General features: G+C 35.2%; 4 protein-coding genes across 5 annotated transcripts; 3 read left to right on the top strand and 1 right to left on the bottom strand.

Moving 5' to 3' along the window:
- The first annotated feature begins 1,399 nt into the window (after positions 1-1,399).
- On the top strand, positions 1,400-2,092 carry LOC148293169 (uncharacterized). Its single transcript, XM_088244614.1, has one exon. It carries the CDS (start codon positions 1,400-1,402, stop codon positions 2,090-2,092), a length of 693 nt encoding a protein of 230 aa, XP_088100740.1.
- A 2,640-nt stretch (positions 2,093-4,732) lies between these two features.
- On the bottom strand, positions 4,733-8,451 carry LOC148293168 (uncharacterized). The gene is made up of 5 exons (XM_088255938.1): positions 8,349-8,451; positions 6,890-7,401; positions 6,588-6,813; positions 5,474-5,835; positions 4,733-5,353 (listed from the first exon to the last, which is right to left on the bottom strand). The coding sequence occupies exons 2-5, from the start codon at positions 7,397-7,399 to the stop codon at positions 4,829-4,831; spliced, it is 1,623 nt and encodes a 540-aa protein (XP_088112064.1). The 5' UTR covers positions 7,400-7,401; positions 8,349-8,451; the 3' UTR covers positions 4,733-4,828.
- Positions 8,452-19,053: 10,602 nt separating this feature from the next.
- LOC148293167 (uncharacterized) lies at positions 19,054-21,101 on the top strand. The gene is made up of 4 exons (XM_088244406.1): positions 19,054-19,184; positions 19,752-19,851; positions 19,938-20,533; positions 20,625-21,101. Exons 2-4 carry the CDS (start codon positions 19,794-19,796, stop codon positions 20,832-20,834), a joined length of 864 nt encoding a protein of 287 aa, XP_088100532.1. The 5' UTR covers positions 19,054-19,184; positions 19,752-19,793; the 3' UTR covers positions 20,835-21,101.
- Positions 21,102-21,383: 282 nt separating this feature from the next.
- LOC148293166 (mitochondrial fission 1 protein A-like) lies at positions 21,384-24,969 on the top strand. 2 transcript variants are annotated; one of them, XR_015837082.1, is made up of 6 exons: positions 21,384-21,631; positions 21,812-21,950; positions 23,165-23,286; positions 23,453-23,499; positions 23,825-23,977; positions 24,066-24,943. XR_015837082.1 is itself a non-coding variant. In XM_088255967.1 (5 exons), exons 1-4 carry the CDS (start codon positions 21,539-21,541, stop codon positions 23,942-23,944), a joined length of 474 nt encoding a protein of 157 aa, XP_088112093.1. In that variant the 5' UTR covers positions 21,501-21,538; the 3' UTR covers positions 23,945-23,977; positions 24,066-24,969. The 2 variants fall into 2 exon arrangements, 1 of the variants encoding a protein (XP_088112093.1); XM_088255967.1 differs by lacking the exon at positions 23,453-23,499 and having other exon boundaries at positions 21,501-21,631; positions 24,066-24,969.

Genomic DNA, 24,969 nt, shown 5'->3' with positions numbered 1-24,969 from the left:
CTGTGAGAACCAAAGATGTTGGGGCCTCAATTGGTGGCTATGGGTGTGGCCGTGAAGAACCAAAGCCGGCCTTGGGGGTGGGTCAGAGGGGCCTTAGCCATGGGCCTCTGATAAAGGGGCCCCAAAATTTATATATATATATATAGGGGGATCTGTGGCACCACAAATTTGTCACAATTTTATAGCCTTTAGATGCAAGCACTTTCAAGGGCTAACATTAATTGTAATTTTATTATTTATTTATTTTATTTCAATAACGTAACAAATAAAATAAAATATTGAACTCATCATTTTTCAAGGTAACATAAATGTAGGCTAAAATCTCTTCATCTTCTCCAATCTCATTTATTCTCACGTTTTGAGTTTGAACTTTTTTCTGATTTAATTTTTTGTTCCTTTATCTGGAAACAATGTTCTGAGTTGATCTCCAAACACACAAGGATCTATTCCAGATTTTTACACTCCAACACTTCATGCAATTTTCGCTAAATATTCTGGAGATTGTTTGAAAATCTTAATTGTTAATTGTGCTAAGAAGCTATGGATACTTTTTGCTGCTGTTAGATGCTAAACTGTTTGAGAATGAACTTGAACTTCTCATGGTAAAAGACATTAAGAAATCCACAAATGTAAGAGGAAAAAGAAATTCAAATAGAAAGCAATCCAAGGATTTAGAGACTCAAAGCTCAAGAAATTAACAAAAGAACCAACATACAAGACTGCAAGATAAACCTCTCCAAATTTTGCTGCAAGATAGAGAAAGACAGTAGTTGAACCAAACGCCAAACGAATAAAAAGAATAGTAAATTGAGCTTAGACCCATAAAATTCATGTGTAATCACTTACAACCCTTTCTTTTATTTTTCTATTTAAAATACCCAATTTTTTCAAATAAAACCCGATGACTGTGATCCAAGTAAGCAAGTTACCTAATCTAGCTTAAAATCTGATTTATTCTATTTTTTGGATTCCAAAACTACCCCTATTTACAAGTTAACGTGTTATGTGGGGTGTAACTAATGACACACGTTGAATTTAAAGGGGATGGCGAAAGCAGTAGGCAGAATTGTCATGCGCCGGTTTGGAAAGGCATTTGGCGTCTCCGCGTCCCACCTAAAATTCTTATGTTTATTTGGAAGGCTTGCAGGAATGCTTTGGCGGTCCGACATCATTTGGCAAAAAGACGGGTGCCGGTGGACAATAAATGTGCCTTCTGTGAGTGTGAGGATGAAACCCAGGAACATCTATTTTTCCAGTGTGAATTTGCGCGTGCAATTTGGTTTGCGGGTTCCCTACAACTTGACATACGACAACTCAAAGGTGGAGATTTTATGGCCTGCTGGATGGGTTTGTTGGCTTTGTATGAAACTCAAGCTAGAAGAGATGATGTTTGCAAATCATGGCTTTTGTCCTCTGGCGGATTTGGAAATGTAGAAATGAGGTAGTATTCAATGGAGTGGCTGTGCAAGCCCGCGATGCAGTGTCTATTTTACTGAAGCAGGTAGCGGAATTCAATGATGCGCATGTGATTGAATCCATGCAAGGGATGCCGCAGAATGCTCTGGATGCACCTGGAGTCACCATCACTCCGACCTGGACTTGTCCTCCCCCAGGTTCTGTCAAGCTCAATTGTGATGGTGCTTGGGCGACAAAAGCAGGCCAAGGGGGGGTGGGGTGGGTACTTCGGGATGGCATTGGCTGCTTCCTTTGTGCTGGTGGTACAGGGGATTTACGGTGTGTGTCGGCCTTAATGGTGGAGGCGGAGGCGGTGCGGGAAGCTCTAATCCGTTGCTTGGAACTTGGGTATGATAAGGTGGTGGTGGAATCAGATTCACTTAGCTTGATTAATATGTTAAATCAGGAAACTAGCCAGGACGTGGAGATTGAAGGGATTCTTTTTGACATTATTTGTATGACTCAACAGCTTCATAAGGTGGAGTTTTTGCATACTCCGCGAACTTGTAATCAAGCTGCACATTTGGTGGCAGCTCATGTTTTTCGTTTTGGTGGCAGGCACAGCTGGGATATTGTTTGTCCTGATTGGCTGTTTAATTGCCTAGCCAAGGATGTTAACTGTTCTATTCGCTTTTAATAAATTTTCCCTATCTTTGACAAAAAAAATTTAGAAAGATCTTCAAATAGTTGTAATGGATGTAGGAATTAATTTAGAAACTTATTTGAAATTAAATATTAAATTCAACATTAAAGTATTAGTAACGTTTTGGTTTGTTTTATGACCCAAAAAAAAAACATTTTGGTTTATTTAATAATTTTTTGTTGTTGTTTTCCTTCTATGAATTATACTACTAGTAATCTATTTTATTATAGTTTTATGAATAATAGGGCTCGTTTGGTACGGCGGGCTGTCATGGACTGGACTAAATACTGGGACTGTCTTGGATTGGCTTGGCCTGGCATAAGCTGGATAAGACTTGTCCTGCGTTTGGTGTAATGTCGGAATAAGAAGCTGGATAACGAAAATAATACTATCCTATGTTTGGTGTATACTTGGACTGGGACTAAATTTTTTTAAATTTTTTTTTTAGGTGATATAATATTTTAATTAGAAATTATTTTTACGATAATTCCATAGCAAAAAATTAGTATTAAATTTTCCAAAACTTTGGGAACATGCCTATATTTTGAGAATATTTCCCAGATGTGAAAGCTCAACTTCCCTAACACAAATTACCAAACCATCACTAGGTAATTGCAAACACAACATGCAATTGCCATCACAGTTTGCGAAAACCAACTATCTATTTGTCAATTGCCGAACCACTAGCCACGTGACCTCTACACTTGGTTTTATGCTTCCTTTCTTCCTCCAAACATGGTGAGACAAGCTCCAAACCATCCCGACATCATAGCAAGCCAATTTTCATAACATAAAGTTCTACTTAATTCATTGTAAATATCCAACACCAAGTTCACAAAATAAGATGATCAATGGTGCATATTGATCGGTGCATAAATTACATATCATTTTGTACCCTTCTAGCTTATGATTTGGTTATGTTTTTGAGTTAAACTTGTGCTTTTAATCCTTTTTGTGTTTATCTTTCAGTTCATTGAGCTTTAGGTAATAATGAGGGCTTTGGATAGTAAATGATGCAATCCATGCATGTTAGGGCCTAATTTGGATGAATGGATGAAGAGCTTAAAGACAAACTCAATTTTGGCTACAGTCCCCTGCCAGCCCAGTTTCGTAGGTCATATTGCAAGCTTTGTTTCAGCAACCTACATAGCTCGGATGAGGCCACATTCTTCATGAAAGTTGTTCCAATGGGTGTATACTATAACATATCCGAAATTCAGCCCCATTGGATAATTGTGGAGTCTGTTACCTAGCAAACACAGAGCCATGCTCAGGATGGATTTTATCAGCGTGCAAAATGAGTTAGCAATTTGTTTTGGCCTTAACTTCCTCCTCCGACCTTGGATTGGCCCAAATGATATATGGCTGGAAAGAAGACATTCTGAACTTCAAGTTTGAGTGCTTAAAGTCTTAATTTGCTTAAGGGAAGCCCAATTCGTAAGCCCTTGAAGTTGCTGGTCATGCTGACCTCAGGATGAGCTATTATTTCTGGTTGGAAGCTTGGTCATGGTGACATGAAGATGAGCTAGGGCTGCTGGTGGGATTTATTAGTGAAGTGCATCAACCATTTCAGATTTTATAATGGAAGTGTTGTATGCATTAGTGAAGTGCATCAACCATTTCAGATTTTATAAAACAAGTGTTGTATGCATTAGCCATACTTAATTCAGATTTTCAGCTTCCTTAGGCCTATATATAGTGAGGTTTCCCAAGCTTGTAAACACACCCCAAGGGGGGGAGCTCTCAAACACTTCTCTAGAGCTCCCTTCCCTTCTCTCCCTCAAATTCTCTTAGTTTCTCTTTCTAGTTTTCAATTGTTATAATGAGATCTTTGTGCTGAAATTCTCCTTAAGTTTTTCCAAGTTCTACTTAATTTTCATTGTTATGTAAATTCTTTTCTTTAGTTTCAAGTTTGATTAGTTTCCAAGTTTCAATTATGGTTTTTGTTCTTATTCATTATGCTTATAAGTTAATATGCTAGTTTGAATGATTGATCACCATTTAGGCTTGCATGTTAGCTATCTTGGTTTGAATTAAGAGTAGACACCATGCTTTAATTCGAATTGAACTATGAATAGGAAGAGTATGTATGGACATTCGACAACAGGGATTAGATACATACTTGGTTGTTTAAAATGTTCTTCTATGCTTAATGGGTTCCTAATGCTTAATTTTAGGTTAGACAACAAATGATCAAATTAGGGAATTAGGAACACAAGGTTATGACCACACACCATGGCTTAATCATACTTTAGCTAGAATCAATCCATTAATCTAATTGAACTTGGGAACTTATCTACTTGAGTTAGTTATTTTCTTTCTTTCTTGTTTTATTTATTTCCCTTCTTTTTCATTTCTGTTTTGTGTAGGGAAAATGAATTGAATCATTCAATCACCAATCCTCGTGGGATCGACCTCGCACTTACATACGCTATACTACCGAACGGCTCGTGCACTTGCGAGTATCACAAGTTGAGGATGCAGTTGAACCCATTTTGGTGCAGCTGTATCTACACAACACATATACAACACCAAGTTCACAAAACAAGAAAATCAATGGTGCATATCCAACAACATTCACAAAATAAGATTATCCATAGTGGATTTCCAGCACAAAAATTACAAAAGAAAGTACACATGTTAGTGTTCACAAACAAAGACAAGTTACCATGACCATATGTAGTTTGTGACACAATTGTCATCCATAACCAAGACACCATAGAAGCACCGTCATCCTCTAGCATGGTCATTAAGCAATTTTTGAACAAACACTTCTTTGACATCATCATCTAATGACTGAAACACTGCCACAGTTTGTGGTTTCTCCAAAATGAGAGTTAATGCATCAATTTGATCCATAGGAGAAAGACCCATGTCCTTGAGCATTTTGGCAATGTCACTACGATCTTCATTACCTTTCACTATTGCCTCAGTTACCATTTGCATTCTTTTTCCAAATTCTGCAAATAATTTTTCGAATGCATGTACTATCTTGTCGGTTCCATCACTTGAATTTTTAGTTCCTCTTTTCCTCTTTCTTGCACTATTTTCAGAATGACTGCCACCTTGGGACATGGGAGATTCATTCTCAGCTGCAATGTCACTTGGATTAACCTCATTGTGGCTTTGCTCCTCCGTCATCTCCACTGGGACCTCGGATCCTTTTCCAGTAGCACGGTCCTTTCCAAATATGTTAGCAAGTTTATCATAAATTGGAAAAGATTTGCTTCTCCATCCCTCTGCTTCCTTGTTGTGCTATGATTAAACGAGACATGTATTAGTGTACTTTCAACATGTTTCAATAATAAACAAATAAAGCATATGCATCCATGAACTCAAAGAAAGTAGAAAATTGAAATTTGGTTGAACACATACATGCACATAAGTTTTCCAAGCATCATCACTATCGACTTCGATACACTTTTTGACATCATTCCATGCAAACCCACTAGTATTCGACATGTCATAAATTATGCTATATATTTTTTTCCATTTCTTCAACTTTGACTCAATATGCGGATTTGCCTTTATATTTGAATTGGGACATAAGACATCCAAAACTTTCTCCATTTGTACCAATGTACCAGATTTGAAGCTACCCGTATCACATCGATGACCTCGAGTAACAAAATCCTCAAGGATAGTTAACAATGCATCTTCTTCAAATGGAAGCCATTTACGCTTCGTTCCTTTCTTCATTGATGATTCAGAATTATGAACAATACCACTTTCCATTCCTATACAACCAATATTCCATGCTATGTTTATAAATAAGGCAAAACAAAAATATATATTTTTTAATATAAAAAGGGATCAATACATAACTAATAAATATCATCATGAACACAAGATTCAGCTTTCATATTGCATATTACATAACACATTAGTATTCAGTTTTTCTAAAGAAAGACAAATAGAAAATCAATTCGACTTAAACAAATACAATGATAAAATGTTCAATTTATAATTAACATAAAATACATATAGCAATAGCTCATAAACCAACAAAAGTAGTCTGCAAGACTCTAACACAAGTATTCTGCAAGACTCTAACACAAATGACAATGGTTTTTTTAACTAGTGGTGCCTATTTATTCTCCACTCATTATACATTTGCAAGGCTATATCATTCCTCTTTGCAGTCCATTGGTCAGACGGTCCGATGGTGCCAAGCATATCATCTTCTACCATGTTTTCTCCATCTTCAAGTTCATTTATTTCATGCTCTATTGGATCTATGGACATCTCCCTCCTAATGAGATCATGTTTTCTCCATCCTCATGGTTGGAAGGTGTATGTCCATCTCTCCATTCGGATAGGTGATACCTTGTTCCTCTATAGGGTGCAAGGAATCCTTCACCGTTTGTGTAACCACCATCTACAAGGTAATAATATCCTAATAACCAAAAGGAAAATTCCTATTAGTATCTGCATGTATACATACAAAATCAAATATGCCTTGTAAATTTAAAACTAACTAATGCCTTACCATTAGGAACCTTTAACCCATTGGGTCTAGTTATGGCATCACACAACACCCTAGAGTCCGATGCGGAGCCCTCCCAACCCGGTAACACAAATATGAATTGCATATCTCTTGAACACACACCCAACACATTTGTTGCAATTTCACCTTTTCTTGTTCGGTATCTTGGCTTGTCAATTTCGGCTACACGCACTTTAATATAAGTCCCATCTAATGCTCCCAAGCAATTCTAAACAATAGAACTTGTTACTTTCATTAAGTTGCACAAAAGCAAGAGAATCACTAGTTAGACATTAGGATCATACCTTAAACCTTCTCCACCTAGAATCCTCACAATTATCAAGCACGGGATCCGGGACTTTTAGTAGGATGTCTTGTAATCGTAAAACTCCTTGCAAGACATAATTAAAATACCTACTAATGGTCTCTCCTGACCGAAAAAATCTACTACCAATAGTACGGTTCTTAACATGATGTGCAAGTACATGTAAGAACACACATACTTGCTCCTCCAAAGACACCAAACCATCATTTTTTACCCTTCCATCTTGGCGAAGTAAATCGCATAATAGACCAAAAGTCCTTCTATCCATTCTCAGTTCATTGACACATTTTATATCACTACTTCCTATTATACTATCAAGATAACGCAAACGAGTCTCACGTCTAACCAATGAACGATTATTCAAAGAGCGCCTTTCAATATGTCTCCTTCTCGATTTAAGCATCATCAACACAAGAATAGTGCAAGCACACGTTGTCTCTAAATGCCACAACTCCAACAATAAGATCAACAAAATCTTTCTTCGATCCATATCTAATAATTGTTATACAAACAAAACAATCTTGGTTTAGCTAGTTGTGATATAAAAATAAAATGTACGTATAAAACATAAAAATAAAATCCAAGACAGAACCTATAACATTTATACAATCCAATTAATATGCTCATATAAATTTCATTTTAAAAAAAACCTACACTAAACAAGAACCCATAGCAAAGAACATATAGAAAAATTGAAAGAATTGCAGAAAAATGAGTAGAAAAACTTTAAAAAGACAAACCACCCAATGCTAACAATAAAGGCTGTAAAGCCTAGAGGCATGAGGGAAAAAAAGAAATATGTCAAAGCTCTATTTTGGTTCTGAGTTATCAGCTATTTGGGTCAAAAAAGACACACCAAAGCTTTGACATATTTATTTTCTTCATGCATTCCTAATACCTCTTCCCAAATGCTTCCCTTTTCACAACAAAAGCAAAACAATGACCCATTTCTACTCCATATTAAAACCCCCAAATAAAATTTCTAAAAACCTTGAATCTGTTTGTTATTCCAAGTTTTCTTCTTCTTCTTTAAAAAAAAAAAATCTTCTATGTAAGAAGCATTCTTACTCTGTTCTTTAACCTATTTATTATAAAAATTTCACCTAATGGAAAATTTTCAATTCTTCACATAACCCAATCCTTGAACTAGCAGATCTAGCCATTATAATACAAATTACACAACCACTTTTAATTATCTCACTCAAAAGAACAAAGAAAAGATCTCAAGAAGGACCCAAAGAACAAAATATTCCCAAAAAAAAAAATTGGCAGAAAACCTAAAAATAAAACAGAGAAAACCACTTTTAATTATCTCACTCAAGAAAAAACTCAACACATCTGCAGATTCATACCATAAACTAGAGAGAAGAGAAAGATTGAGTACAATATTCAATCAAGTTGAGAGAATAGGAAGATTCAGAGATAGAGAGAGTGGTGACCTGTTGAGAAGCAGTGAAAATTGACTTCAGTTCGCTTGGGAAGCACAAGACGATAACAAGCAATGAAAACACGCGAACGCTCTAATTAGTGAGCGTACTAATTGTCCCCCCCTTCCACACGGGCTTAGCTAAGAACCCCTAAGGAGGTGTTTTTGGTGGGCCTAGCATTAGTAGTCCCCATTTAAAACTAGAACTAGGTCAACCAAACATGGGCCTAATTTTAATCTAGTCTAGTCCATGCCTGGGAGGTGTACCAAATGAGGCCTAGTGTACATTCTAATTGTGTTGAAAAATATTTTGATAATCAATTTATTGTTTGTTTTATGAAAAACTTTTTTTTTTTAAATGAACCTATTTTTTCTCTAAATAATTTACCTATTTTTTTTTTTTTCTGAATAAAGCACCTATTATTTGTTTTATGAAAAACAATTTTTTTAAATGAACCTATTTTCTCTCTCCAAATAATGTACCTATTTTTTGTCCTCTAATAATGTACCTAGTAAAACAATGTACGTATTTTTTTAAATGAACCTATTTTTCCTCTCCAAATAATGTACCTATACACATTTATAGGTATATTGTAAAATAATTTACCTATGGGTAAATAATGTACCTATATTTTCTATAAATTATTGTGTACCTATTTTTAATTTATGAAAAATTTACGGAAATTTCAATTACAAAGTAACTGACTTAGTTTTTTTTTTTTTTTGTTGGTAAATAATATACCTATATTTTATTTAAATAATATATTTATATTTATATTTTTCATAGGTACATTATTGGATATGTAATTTACAGATATTTTTTTTGGTTTGCAATTTCAGGGGGCGGTATGTGAGAGGGAATGACAACCAAAAGAAATGAGGTGATTGATATGCTATTAATAGGAAGTGTTAATTGCAATTATGACAGTTAATGAAATGCTTGAAGTAAATTATAAATAAAATATGAAGTTTTGTGGCAACGATGTAAAAACCTAGGAATATTACGACCTCTTATATCCTATTGGTCATTTAAATTTGAAATTGGGTTTTACACATAGATTTATAGAGTGATGGGTATATGTCTAGAAAATAGAAAATGTAGGGATCTATATTGGACAAGCCCATAAGAAAGGATCAGAAAAAAAAAATTTCATACTCAGAGAATTAGATCATACCATTTATTTATTATATTGATTGAAATCTTAGGGGGGAAAAATTAATGGCTACATGTGAAATATGGGAGGGACAAGAGCTACTTGTTTAGTGCTGGTAATGATAGAAACTGTCAAAGGCAGAAAGAAAAATTGGAAGAAGAAGAAAAAACAGAAGTAAAGGCATGAAGAAGAAGATGACGTGAGAGAAAATGTTAATGCTTTTAGGAAGTTGGGAAAACATAAATGAAGAGAGATAAAATATTATAGTAAGTTAATTAAAATTAATTTCAACTAATAATTATTTAAAGAAAAAGAATCAGTTTGTGTAATCTTAACCATTCATTGTAGCCTAATCTAATGGTTAAAAAATTGTGTCAAAACTTGTGTCAAATTTGCTTTGCCATGGATCCGCCCCCTATATATATATACTATTGTCCAATTTATTAATAATAATAAAAAAAACAAAATTAACACATGATTAAATTAGGTTTCTTCATTTCCTCTTCCGAGAAGGTTTCTTCTTTTCCCACGCAAAAACAGAAACAACATGTTAGGCGATTCCTCTCCTATTTAGTTTCTCCATAGAAAAACTCTATTTAATTCACCCATCTCTTAATAATCCACCACCATATTTTTCTTCGTTTTCCCATCTCTCTTCAATCCATCCATTATTTTCAATTTCTCTCATCCTTTTTTTCTCATATCATATTGTGACCCTAAGAATCAAACTCACACTAAAAAGCTCACAAATTGTCTTTGAGAGTTTGATGGTGACCAAGAGGGGAGGAACATGAGAAATTGAAAAGATAATCATATTTATAATTTTATATATATATATATATATATATATATATATATATATTTGTTCCTATCCATCAAATTATTTTTTCAATTTCCAGATTATACACAGACAATGACTTTGCTGTTAAGAGACTTAGACTATGCTTTATAATTGACCAGGTAGGATTATGCTCTGTAATTGTTTATCGTAAAATCATTATTCATGCGCTCTATGCCCTACGTAAAATCATTTTATTTGTTGTTTTTTCACAATTGTATACTAAGTTGATGTAATCTTGTCTTATAGATTTTGGCAAAAATTAAAGAAAATAATAATTATCATATATAAGATTTTGGCAAAAATAAAAGAAAAGAAGAATTATCATATGTATAACTTGGTCAGACTATTTCACTACTACAAAAAGTGAAAAAGATGACGATAGAACAAAAAACAGTTGTTGTGTTTAAAACGACGACGGTAACAAAAAACCGTCGTGGATAAGTGACTTAAACAACTAAAAAATGGAGGTCTTGTTGAATATTTTTTTAAACGACGCACACAAATAAAAAAGCGTCGTCTTATTAAAAACGTTTTCTTCATAGTTAAAATCTGACCAAAAAATCACGACAGCAGGTATGAATCCACCAACGTAGAAAATAAAGATCGTTCACCAAAAAACTTGCCGTGTTAACTCCTAACTAAACACGACCAATTGTTCTTAGTCCGCGTCGTATAATATAATGGAATCCACGTCGGTATATTACAAAACAACGACGTGTTAAATCAATGTACCATGACGCGAGAGATTAATTTATCGACTTATTATTTTGGAGTGTACTACGACGGTACCTACAACACTACTGTCGTATTTATTTACCACGTCCTAAGTTCAAATTACCGTCGTATTTTTTCTATTTATACGTCTGCCTTCTCTGTAAACCGCGGTCTTATTTTTATTGCTTTTTAAAATTAATTTTTTTATTTTATTTTGGTAATATCTTTCTTAATATCTATTAGAAAGAACTACTGCCAAAATACTTAAAACCATCACAAGGAACAACCAAGTATCTTAACACAAAACAAAATTTAATTCTCAAGTCAATCCTCAACAACATTTTCGTCTTAAAAGGCAAATCTCTACTGATCAATATTTAATAGGAGTATTATTTAAAAGGCAAATACATCGTGGTTGTGTTTCTCCTCGGCAACCTTTTCTGCCTTCACCCTCAGCTTGTTCAACTGTTTCTTCCTCTCATATGGAAGCTGGGCCCTCTCCTTCCTCTTGTTCTCAAGCTCCTTATACAAAGAAATCCCCTATTGAGTGAAATAAAGCAGAAAACGCAACTAAAAACATAGATCACCTATTGAATCAATAAAATAAAGTGTCCACATTTGCTTTCAGAAAGACAATTTTTTAGAAGTTGATGAGACTGAGTCAAGGGCAAGAAGAAGTTGGAACCCTAATTGAAAATTGAGAGTTAAAAAACGGGTGAAAAAATCATACTTATACAAATTATCTTGAATATCCACGTCGGTTCTATTACAAGTAGCGACGTCAAATTGAAATAATAATCGCCGTTTTGTAATAATTGTAGATGTATAAATAAAAATAACCACGTCATTTCTGTAAACTAAGGCCAACGCCTTGTAAAATCAACAACGTCAGTTATGTATAACATTACGACGTGGTAACATGTAATACCACTTCTACCAAAGTAAACTTTTGAAATACAACGGCGGTTTAGATAAACAAGCGTCGTGATAACATATACTATCAGGTTATCAAAAGTAAACTTCTGTCGTGTAAAACTTAAATAACCACGTCGGTTTCGGAATTCCAAAAGTCGTTTCGTTTTTTTAATAACCACGTCGGTTTCTACTTATTGTATGTCGTTATAACTACATACTAGGGCGGTTTTTAATAAAACCGTCGTTGTATTGAACTCTTGGAAAATATATAAACTTTTTCGTCACCTGACCTAAAGTTCTACGTTCTCTCTCACTGATAAAATATCTCAGTTTCCCTCTCATTTCCCAAAAGCTGCTTCGTAAGCATCATCATCTGAATCTCGTCATCGTGATCGTCTTCGTCTCCAAATCACCAAAGTTACGTCAGAAGGAAACTTTCTTTGCACGCCAAAGGTTTTTTCTCAATCTCTTTTCTTTTTTTTCACTTTCATTTGAAGAGGGTTTTGAAAGAACGAGTCTAGAAACAAGACTCCGTCAAAATGAGGAAATCTTTCACTGGTTTGATTTAATTCATTAGTCCATTACTCTCACGAAGCCTGAAGACAACAGTTCTCTCTTGTTTGCGACGTTAGAATCGACACACCACAACGGTCGTTAAATCTGACCTAATGCAAACTGCATGACGGTGGTTAATAACCGTCATGGTGTGATAATTAATACGTCGGAAACAAGATAGTACCATCGTCTCATAGGAGAAAGAACTGGCATTTTTCTTGTATCACATCTCAGAAAGACGACGGTTGTCTTTTGTGTTTGACGTTGTAATACTAAACCACATCGGTTCTTAGGCTTAATAATCGACGTGGTGTATCAACATTTACGTCCTGAACGAGATAAAACCGTCGTTCTATTTCCATACATGGTCTAAGAGAACTGTTTAATAAGACGTCACTATTTTCATGATACTGTCGTGGTTCTTCTTTAAGACGACGGTGGTATTATACAACCGTCGTCCTAAATTAAATATCACTGCCGTATTTTTTCCGACGTCGTTGTTTTCTTGCAAATTAATTAAAAATGGTTTCGAAATCTCAAAACAAGGAAGCTCAAATGTCAGAGGCTCAAAGGGATGAAGCCAAATCAGTTTCAAAGGCTCAAGTGGAAGAAGGAAAATCAGTTCAAAGCAAACCCTTGAAGAGGATGAGATTTTCTTCAACCTCCTAGAAAGACTCGAGCACAGCCACATTTGTTGAGGAGCCAAAATCCACCCGCGGTATCAACACAATGAGCCGTGTTGTGAAGAGGAAAATTCAGAAGATTAAGCCTGTGGTTGAGTTCAATAAAAGGGGCAGACCACATGGCAAGGCTGCTGTTGAGATGCAGTCTTACATTGGTGTTTTGGCACGCACCAGAGTCCCTCTTGTGGACAAGAAATGGACTCAATTGCCCAAGGACCTGAAGGAGTAGATTTGGGAAGCTGTTCAAATGGCTTATGTTATTGGGGAATGGTGTAAGAAGATGGTCATGTCGTCTGCCACCAAAAAATGGAAGGATTTCAAGTATAACGTAACTAGGCAGTATATCCTTCCTTTCGCGCATGACAAGGAGAAGTTAAAAGAACCCCCTGAGCTTTATAAGTTCATAGAGAAATCGCATTGGGATGCCTTTGTAGCTTCAAGGTTATCCCTAGATTTTGAGGCTGTGCATTCTGGGCAGAAACAGAGAAGGGAAAAATTGGAGTACAACCATAGGTTGTCTAGAAAATGGTATGTTGGTTTGGAGGACCAATTGGAAGAAACCATGCCCGATGAAGAAATCGATCGATCTTTGCTATGGAAGAAGGCAAGAGAAGATAAAACGGGAAACATCTCTAATCCAAAGGTTGCAGAAAAGGCAAAATTAATCGTAAGTCTCATTAACTCTGTTTTGTGTTTGAAAAACAGAGTGTTTTATTTTGGTATAGACGTTGCATGTTTTAATAACCGACGTTATAATCTAAACACCACGACGGTTTATATTTAACGACGTTTAAAAGACAACAGAACGTCAGTTTTTGCATGAGTTAGACGTCTAGATAGAATCTATATGACGGCTTAAATTCCGGAGGCCGTCTTGTTTTAATTTTACTCACGCACACACTCTCCCTCTCTCTGTCTATTTCACTGAAATTTGTGGTGCACAATTTCTGGAAAAAATGCATATTTCAATTGAGTTTTTTCACTCTTACATTTAAATTTACGACGGTTTTATCTCATATAGACGTTATAATGCGTATACAACGACGGTAATTTTATGCCGCCGTTTGAAATTATGTACTATGTCTGTTTGTTCAACAGATCATCGTCTTATGGTTGAAGATATTAATTACATATGGGGCTCAAAAAATGGGGGAAGTGTTGGTGAGAATGATGGTGACAGAGTTTGTTGGAAGAAGAAATCAAAATTTTTTGATCTCGAGTATTGGAAATACCTCCCTGTGAGGCATGCCCTAGATGTTATGCACATTGAGAAGAATGTTTGTGATAGTATCATTGGTACATTGCTAGAGATCCTCGGAAAAAATAAAGATGGGATTGTTGCTCGGTTAGATTTATTGAACATGGGGGTCAAAACTAATTTGCAACCCGAGTATGGAGAAAGACGTACTCGCTTGCCTCCAGGGCCTTGGAATTTGTCAAGAGCATAGAAGAGAGCAGTTTGCAATTCTTTCTATGGTATGAAGGTCCCTGAAGGTTATCCTTCAAATATAAATTTTTTTGTATCTTTAAAAGATTCAAGACTTCTTGGCCTTAAATCTCATGATTGTCATACATTGATGCAACAATTGCTCCCTGTGGCAATTCATTCTGTTTTGGAGAAGCCTGCAAGGTATGCAATAACTCGATTGTGCTTCTTCTTCAATGCTATATGTGCAAAGACGGTATATGTTTCCAAGCTAGATAAGTTGGAAGAAGATGTAGTAGTTACTTTGTATTTGCTTGAGAAGTACTTTCCCCCTTCATTCTTTGATATCATGGTTCATCTAGTAGTACATCTTGTCAAAGAAGTTCGTCTATGTGGGCCAGTATATTTTAGATATATGTATCCGTTTGAAAGATATATGAAAGTGCTAAAGGGGTATGTTCAAAATCGAACTCGTCCCGAAGGTTGCATTGCTGAGCGGTATATAGCTGAAGAAGCTGTAAAGTTTTGTACCGAACATTTATCTGATGTTAGTACAGTTGGAGTGCCTTCAAGCCAGAAGATGGGAGTTTCAAAGCCATTATTAGGTTGCACAGTGAGTTTAGTTGATATGGACTTGTTGAACCAGACACATCTATATGTCTTGGAGAATACGGAGGAAGTCCTACCTTATATCGAGTATGTATGAGTTTAATTTTTCATATGTAGCCATTTTAAATATTATTACTCCTTATGTTTATCTTATATACAAGGTACCGTAATGCTTGATTTTTTCATGTCAATTGTAGGGAACATATGATCCACATCAAGACTGCTTATCCAAAATTTAGAAAGAGAACAAAGTGGCTACAAGATAAACACAATAGCACTTTCATTCAATGACTACGCTTTAAGGTATATATGTTATTGAATGACATATTGAACTTTTAATTTTCTTTCTTTCTATATGTTAGATTAAATTAAGATATATGTTTAATTTGCAGGTTCAAAGTGAACTTGATGGGGAAGACAATAATGGCGTATCAGAAAATTTGAGGTGGCTAGCAGCTAGTCCAAGCATAGCAGTGCCATCATATAGGAGCTATCTTATTAATGGTGTTAAATTTAACACCAAGGCACAAGATGATGTGCGAACTGTCCAAAAAAGTGGAGTTTATTTACTTTGCACATATTATGCAAGTTGCTAGTGCCAAGGATAAAAACCATATTGTCTCCAATATGGGTTTTTATGGGGTTATTCAAGAAATTTGGGACCTTGACTACCAAAAGTTTAGAATCCCAGTCTTGAGGTGTGATTGGATAGATAACACTTCGGGCCTTGTAGTCGACGAACTTGGATTTACCCTTGTAGATCTGAGTAAAATTGGACATAGGAATGACCAATTTGTTATGGCTTCTCAAGTCAAACAAGTATTTTATGTTGACAACCCAATGCATCGTGGTTGGTCGGTAGTGTTATCAATGCCTAATAGAGATATAATGATGTTATTGGTGATGATGTGCTAGGTGATATTAGAATTGAGTGTGAGCCATTTACTAGAGGGATGCCAAATGTTGACACATTTGATTAGGGGTGGTTGCGGTTCGGTAACCGCGAATTTTTGCCCAAACCGCAAACCGACCGACTATTTGCGGTATGGTGATTTTTGAAACCGCAAAAAGAGGTCGGTTACCATGAATTAGCGGTTTAAAACCGCAAGTTCTTTTTGTGTCATAAAAATCCAATCTTCCACATTTTAGGCCTAATTTTGATACTTCTTTTGAAGCCTTTTGAGTTCAAGCATACTTTAACCCAAAAATATAAATTACAACCTAAATGAATAAATTCACAACCTCAACTTCTCAAGCATATATAAATTCACAACCTCCTCCACTTCTCAAGCATTCACAACCTAAAGAAAATTAAAGTTACAATTTCAAGCATTCCAATTAAAGTTAAACTTCTCAAGCATTCACAACCTCAACTTCTCAAGCATTCCAATTCCAAATCCTTTAAAGTTACAAACCAAAAGGAAAATGCAATGCAAAATAAATTAAAGTTACAACCCAAAGGAAAAATCAAATTCAAAGTTAATTAAAGTTACAAACTAAAAGGAAAATGCAATGCACCAATGTTACAAACTAAAGTTACAAACTAAAGTGTTGGTGGTGGTGAGTGGATTTGAAAGACCCCGTTGTGTTGTTTGAGCACCAATGCTATCTACAAATAAAACAACATAAGTTTAGTACATTTTATTATAAGAAGAAGCATAAATAACATGAGCATAAATAAACTAATTACTTACAAGTTGTCATATGTTCAATTTCCTTATATAATTCTTTTTTATAAAAATATAGTCGCGGTTTGCGGTAACCGCGAGTTTTGAAAATCAAATATCGCAACCGCAACCGCAAATGCGGTTCGGTTCTTCATACCGCAAATGCGGTTCGGTTTCCCACGATTGCAGTTCCATTGCGGTAAATTGTCGGTTGGTTTTTGCGGTTTTTCGGTTTTTCGGTCTAAAATGCCACCCCTACATTTGATGACCTAGTGGGTGAGTTTGGGAGTGAGAATATTAGAGATGGGTGTGAAGATATATGGATTGATTGATTGTTGTAATTTATGACATTAGTTATGCAGTTAATTGTATGACATTAATTAATAGCTCTGTATATCATTTTAATTCCGATCACATTTTCATTCTGCAGGCTTTGGGCACGACAAATCAAAAATTAAAAATACTGGGTTAAAGTTGAAAATACGACGGTCAAGTTACAAAAATCACAAAAAGAGACGTCTAAAATATAACCAACGTCGGGTTTCTACAAACAACGTGGAACGCCAATGCAAAAATTAAGTAAAAACCGTCATTTGAAAAAGAAAACACGTCAGTTAATTAAAATTAATTTAAACAAGGCTAATAAATATTACCAACAACGACGGTAACGAAAGGGATTCACGACGTACACTAATGAATAACACGACGGAATAGAGCTTAAACCGACGAATTTAAGGATAATACTACTTCCACCGATTGCAAATTACCGACGTAAAAACAATGTTGCACGTCCGTTATAATAAAACAATTGACGTCTCAGATAGAATACACACGTCAAACGGGGTTATAAAAGGGACTTATCAAAGACCAACGACGTCAGGGAATAAACAATCCACCGACGTAGTAAGTTATATCACAACGTTAAATAATTGGATACTTGGGACATAGTAAAGTTCTTAACCACGACCCGTATTTAACAATAACCAACGTCAAATCCATAATTCAAGTCGTTTCCTTTCTTCTTAACGACGGTTAGACTATAACAAACCAACGTAGTAAATTGGTAACCACGTCGCAAAATAGGACTCTTAGGCCATAGTAAATGGTCTAACCATGACAGATATTTTACATTAACCGACGTTCAAAATTAAATTCACATCGTTTATTTTTCTATTCACGCCGGCAAAATTACTTTCGACGTCCGTGGTGACCAAAAGGGTCATGGTTAGAAGTTTGTGACGTCGGTTCTAAGTAAAGATATGCCATGTTAAATTTTTAAAACGTCCGTTTTTAAATAAAAGCGACGTCTAACCTTGTCCAAAAGTGTATTTTTATATGTTAAATTTGCCATGTTATATGTTTTAGACGTCATTTTTATTATTTAGTGAACGTAGTATATGTGAACCATGACAGTTTCTACGTTTTACATGTTGGTATTCTTTAAATTACAAACGTGAATAATCGTTTTTATGTCGTCTAATATAGTTGTTCTTGACATTTAACATTTTTTAAACGTCCGTGTTTTACTAAAATCGTTGTCTAATATAGTCGAGGTTTTCTTTTTAAGCATTTATGTATGAATTAGATGTTGGTTTTAATTGTTTTACGATGTGGAATGTATTAACGACGTCGGTTATTTTCCGTCGTTATTTTATGTATTAAAAGATGGCGGTCGATTTCACATCGGTTTGAAAACATGCTACACGACGGTAGATTCCCGTCGTCTATTTCAATTTTTGTAGTAGTGTTTATCCGGAAAAACACCAAACACCTTATAATATTATGGATAAATAGTCAGTACTATTCAGAATAAATTAATACTATTCGACATAAATTAATCAATACAATTCGACGTATCAAACAAGCCCTATATATATAAAAGGATTTAAACTTGCATGCAAGATGACGGGCAACTACCCTAACCCACATTTGCTTATCAATGTCTTTGTATATCAATTTAATCATAAAATCTTTCGATGAATCAATGGGTGAATAAATCATGAGTCGCGTAATATGACCTTTTTTTTAAGTCTGAACTATTTATTTATTTTTAAAACAAGTTCAGATGTGAAAGATAAAGATAAAATGCCATTTTGGTAATTACGCGTTTTAAAAAAGGAGCGTAGTGTAAAGTCATATAAAGTAACCGTTGAAACCCCATTCATCATCTATCATTTATTTTGAACTGAGCCGGACAAAGAACCAACTTTGCAGCATCTGACCAGTTTTAGAGAATTCGCGTTGTATTCCAAAGTCGCAAGAATCGCTTACTTGAAACACTTCTGGTGAGTTTTCCACATTCTTAGAAATCTGTATGATTTAATCTAATTCATTTATTAGGGTTTAGGTTTGAATTGTAATTTGGGAAATTACAATTCTTGGGGAATTTTTTTGAATTGTAATTTGAATTGGGGTTCTTAACCTTCTAATTGCTTCGGTTTCAAGTAAAAAAGGAGATATAATTTTCAATAGTTACAGAACTTTCTGGGATTTGGATTTGGATTTGGTGTTCTTGTTTTTCAAATATTTGTACAGTAAAAACAAGAATTTGAATTTAAGATTCAGATGGTACCCATTAGAAATGATTGCAAATGATGGTGAATGGTGATGAGGGATACATATTAGTGATGCTAATAAATAAGAATTTGGTGTTTTTTTTTCCCATTGCCATTTGAGGTTCGTAGTTTTATAAGATCTTGGATTCTGGATAGTATTTCTTTCACTTCAGTTGAAGTGTTCAATTAGTTTTAGAATTCTGGATATATATTTCTTTATCTAAGGCCATATCTTGTATGGAAGTTGGTGATTTGAAGGATTGTTCTAAATGTTTTTATTTTCATTTGTTTCTGCAGTAAGCAGAAAATTAAATCGAAAAGTGGGTACAGAAAACAACAATGGCATCACAAGTTGGTCGTGTGATTCACGATCAGCATCTTAATGTTCAATCTAATGGTACTTCTCAAGCCTACCAATTATTTTCTTTTGCCTAAAATTCTTGTTGGGCTATTTTGGTGTAACCCTTATAACATGTATCACAGGTGCTTCTGTTGTGGGAAAGGCTGATACAGTTAAAACACAATGGAAAGGGGGCCTTGGTGGAAGGAAACCGCTCGGTGATTTATCCAATTCCGGGAAGCCTGCACTCAATCAGGTATCGAAAAAGCAGCATTCCAAGAATTTTGCCACGGGAGCTTCTATTGCGGGAAATGGAGATGTTTTAAAAACACAAATGAGAGGGCTTGGTGGAAGGAAACCACTTGGTGACATATCCAATTCGGGGAAGCCTGTTCTCTCCCAGGCATCAAAAAAGCAGCCTTCCAAGAATTTTCCTGTCGTTGAGGAAGTGACCAGCCTTCCTAAAATCGTTCATGATGCAAGCACTAGGAAAGGTGTTTTTAAAGCCTCAGAGAAAGTGCAGACCCGTAGCAGGAATACGCTATCTCACATTTCAAACTCAGTGAAACCAAATCTGCAGAAGAACCACAGCATGAAGCTAAAGGTTATGGCAGAAGAACCCCTTTGTCCTAGTGCTATTGCAGAGGAAGGGTTCTTACACAATCATCAAGAATGCATCAAAGCACAGAACAAGGCCGTGGACTTGGATCAACTTCTGATGAATTTCAGTGAACTTAAGGCAAGTCTGCATTTCCTTTTTCTTCCTTTTCTGAAGTTATTTTGTCGGTTTGGATTTCCTAACAATGCGGTTTTTTCGTCTTTGTTTTCAGCTGGAGAGTCCCATGAGGTGCAAGAATTTGGAAGAGATGTCTGAAAAACTTAACTCTCCACCTCCTGTATTTGAATCACCAAAATACTACACTCCATATGAGGATTTTGATGAGCTCTCTGACAAGCTTGACTATCCACCAATTGACTATACTGATTTCCCTTGGATTTCAGAGGACTGTGATTTCAAGTTGATGTCTCCAAATCACTGATTCCTTTGAATTTCCAGACTCTGCTTTATCAGCATATGAAGTTCAAGGAGAATCAATGAATGTTTTGTAAATTCTGGTTGTTCCATTCATCCATCAACTTGAAATTGATATAGTCAGTCCTTTTAGAGGGTTTGGTTTATGTTAATTGTGTAGAACTTTGTTTGTAGTGTCACTTTGTTTCTTTTGGCTTTTTTGTTTGTTGAGAATTTGAATGTACAGAACTGTAGAGTATTAATGTCATATTGATTAATGAACTGATTTGTTTGATATTTTTTATATTTTTACATGAATTTTGAAATTGCTATGTATTGTCATTATATATAAAATGTCAATTAGATCCTTATACCTAAACCTAATTAAAACATATATATTAAAATTGCTGATATATTTCGTAACAGCAAATGGTACAATTTATCCTTTTTGTATTAAAAAAAAAAAGGAACCGTTGATCTGATCTAACGGTGCAAAAACTTGATGTATCCATACTATAAAGTCTCTTAGAATTTCCCTTACAATACAGTACAATATCTGTTTAATTATAAAATAAAATATATATAAAAAAGCCGACATTCAAAAGTCCCATTTTGGGTTTAAATAAAAAAGACTTGAAAGTTTCCTCACAAACCTATAAATACCAAATCCAATCCCAAGGGAATTCCCCCTGAGAATTGAGACTCAATCATTTCATCATCCGCAATCACAAAATGGAACAGATGTTTGACAAATTTTTTGACTCCATCGCTAACCTTTTCGGCGGTGGAGATTCGATCCCCTGGTGCGACCGCGACGTTATCCACGTAAGTGCACACTACAAACCTCCTAATGCTCATTTTCTGTTTGTTTCCCGAGAAAATGAAGAACCCTGAAGGAAAAACGAAACAGAGATCTGGGTTCCTCTTTGTTCAGCCAATCCAATTTGGTTTGGTTTTTGTTTGCTTGAATTAAAGACACTTGAGTGTTTGTGAATTGTGGGTCAGGGGTGCGAGAAAGAAGTTGCGGAGGCCAACAAGGGTGACTCAGATGAGCAGAAGAGCGAAAGCATAATGAGGTCATCGTGGGCACTTGTCCACTCAAAGCAACCAGAAGATGTGCAGCGTGGAATTGCCATGCTTGAAGGTATTATCATTATTCTTATTAATATTTCTAAACGTTCAATGCTGCAAGTTTTTACTTTTTAGGTAACATAAGCGTATTGAACCATTGGTGTTGTCAATTCATTTCACTTCTTTTTACATTTCCCTATCGTCTCGATTTTGATTCTGTACATGTCTTTTTCAACCATAGAATTCCCGATTATTTTCATGGGTTATTCATGATTTCTTTCATTATGAGTTTTAATTAATCTTCTCTAATTGGTCGTCATGGTTATAGTTATACAAACAAAATTCTGTGTAAAATGTAGGCCAATTTGGGAGCACTTTTGTTTTTATTTTTTTTATTAAAGAAAGAGAGGGGAGAGGGAGCTGAAAAGGAGAAGAGAGATATGAAGGAGAAAGGAGGCTGAATTTATAAAATCTCACATCTCTAGTTTTTCTTCTATTTCTCCTTTTCTCCGTCTTCTAATATTAAAACAAACAAGAAAATAAAAATAGCATAATGTTGTTATTTTTATTTTCTTGTTTATTTTAATATAACATTATCAAATCTGCCGGCAATTCTTTATATTTTGCAATGGTTTGACAGCCTTTTTAGAATTTGTATGCCTAAAGACATTCAATCAATTCTAAGCTAATGGAACAATCATTTCTGTTGCTCCTTTGTGTGGGGTATTAGACACTGCAGGAATAGGAAAGACTATTATGAGGGCTCACACTGCCATGAATCTTCCCACTTTTCACCCTATTGCTCTTCTGTACAACAGTATTGATGGTGATTGTACACTTTCATAATGCATGCCATCTTTTTTCCTGATTCTCACCAACAAAATTGTTCTCCCGAGAAATTCATTAGAGTATCTTTTTCTACTTCATTCTTTCATAAGAATTTGGAACTAGACCCTCCATGCCACAAGAAAATTTATAAATTACAAGACGCTGAGCCCTTCTGGATTTCTAGTAATGATTACTTTCGCAAAAAAAAAAAATGTCATCAATCTTATATTTAATTGGTTAGTCTTTTCCATATTAAAAAAGTTAAATTACTAAATATATTTTCTCTTGTATTGTGATTGTTTCTTGTTTTGCTTTTAACTGAAGAACTTTCGTTCTAGCTTGTCGCTGATGCTTGAGTTTCCAATATTAGATACTGGCAGTGTAGGTTTGCATTCTCTAGTGGTTTCTACATCCTAAAATTGTTCATTTAAAAATACTGAAGAATATGATTTTGTACAGCTTCATTGGCCAACACTAGCTCCCCTTTGCATCAGAGAGAGAAGCTTTACCTTCTGGCTGTTGGATACTACAGAACAGCTGAATATTCAAATAGTCGGCATCTTGTGGAGCAATGCTTAGAGGTTTGTTCTTATTTTTCGTTTCATTTGCACCTCATTTTCCAGCACCCTTTGGTGGCATTCATCTCTCTTTTCTGTGACATGTTCATGTGTCTCTTACATTTAGCATATGGTTGGCTGACCATCATTCAGTGAAAATCTGCCCTGAATAATACTATTTGTTTCATAGGATTGTCATTTAAATGTTCAACAACACTTGACTCTGCTATATAGGTGGTAAGTTTAAAATGTGTCGTCCTTTTCTAAAATTTTGATTGCGTGCTGTGTGCTTGTGCATGTATTGTATTAGCTCTTTTCAGCATGGTGTAATTTACTTATAGTTAATTATCTAATTCTGTACTGTAACTATAATATCTGTGTGGACTTAACCTTTAGCTGCTCATCTATTGTAGTCTTACAGACTAGACTACTATGCTCCTTTTCACTATACAAATAAGTTGCCTTCAGCCTGTTGCAATTTTAATTTCTACAATTCCTACCAACGATTCGTCCTAATATTGTTTTAAAATTATTTTTTTAACCTTTTTTCTTTGTTTTGCAGATTGCTCCTGATTGGAGACAGGCTCTGACCCTTAAGAAGACTGTTGAGGATCAAATTGCTAAAATTGAATCGAAAAGTGGGTACAGAAAGCAACAATGGCATCACAAGTTGGTCGTGTGATTCACGATCAGAATCTTAATGCTCAATCTAATGGTACTTCTCAAGCCTACCAATTATTTTATTTTTTGCCTAAAATTCTTGTTAGGCTATTTTGGTGTAACCTTTATAACATGTACCACAGGTGCTTCTGTTGTGGGAAAGGCTGATGCAGTTGAAACACAAAGGAAACCCTAAACCCTAAGGAAACCGCTTGGTGATTTATCCAATTCTGGGAAGCCTGCACTCAATCAGGTATCGAAAAAGCAGCATTCCAAGAATTTTGCCACAGGAGCTTCTATTGTGGGAAGGGGTGATGTTTTAAAAACACAAACGAGAGGGCTTGGTGGCAGGAAACCGCTTGGTGACATATCGAATTCGGGGAAGCCCGTTCTCTCCCAGGCATAAAAAAAGCAGCCTTCCAAGAATTTTCCTGTCGTTGAGGAAGTGACCAGCCTTCCTAAAAACCAAACAATAAAAGCTTCCTTTTAGTCTCTCTAGTTTCCTTTTAGTCTCTCTAATTTTTTGCTGACCTTGTGCTTTCTCTTACTAACTGACAATTGGATGTTCACTTGATGTTGTACTGCAGAAAGAGTGCTGTAATTTTCTATGAATTGCTTGATTTTCATTCCTCATCTGTACATCTACATAGGAAGCCCTGCTTATTACCTCCTCTCTCATGCTTACTATCCTAGGATTGTCTACCCTTCATGTATGTGAGTTTTAAATTTTCATCATTATATATGTTATTAAACATTAGAGATTATTTAAGGCATCATCTATTATCTGAATTCTGCTTAGTCTTAGTTCCATGTGCATTAATTAACTCTTTAATTCATACGTTTACATTTTAGCAAATTGATGTGATTATTGTGGCTCATACCAAAAAGGCAATCTTAGGCTCATCAAGGAAAGTCGAGCTTCCAAGTGACAAGTTCTATAAAGTTTGAGACCTACACTTACTGGATATTAGATCATTTGGTTTATTTCCCTATGTTTATATGTTTTTAATATCATTTGCCTAGATAGTTGACATGTTATAACATTTT

The sequence above is a fragment of the Prunus avium genome, chromosome 7 (genome assembly GCF_965620075.1).
Source record: "Prunus avium chromosome 7, drPruAviu1.hap1.1, whole genome shotgun sequence".
NCBI classification, from domain to species: domain Eukaryota; kingdom Viridiplantae; phylum Streptophyta; class Magnoliopsida; order Rosales; family Rosaceae; genus Prunus; species Prunus avium.
The sequence above is the reverse complement of the archived record's forward strand: the minus strand, read 5'-3'. Positions and strand labels throughout refer to the sequence as shown.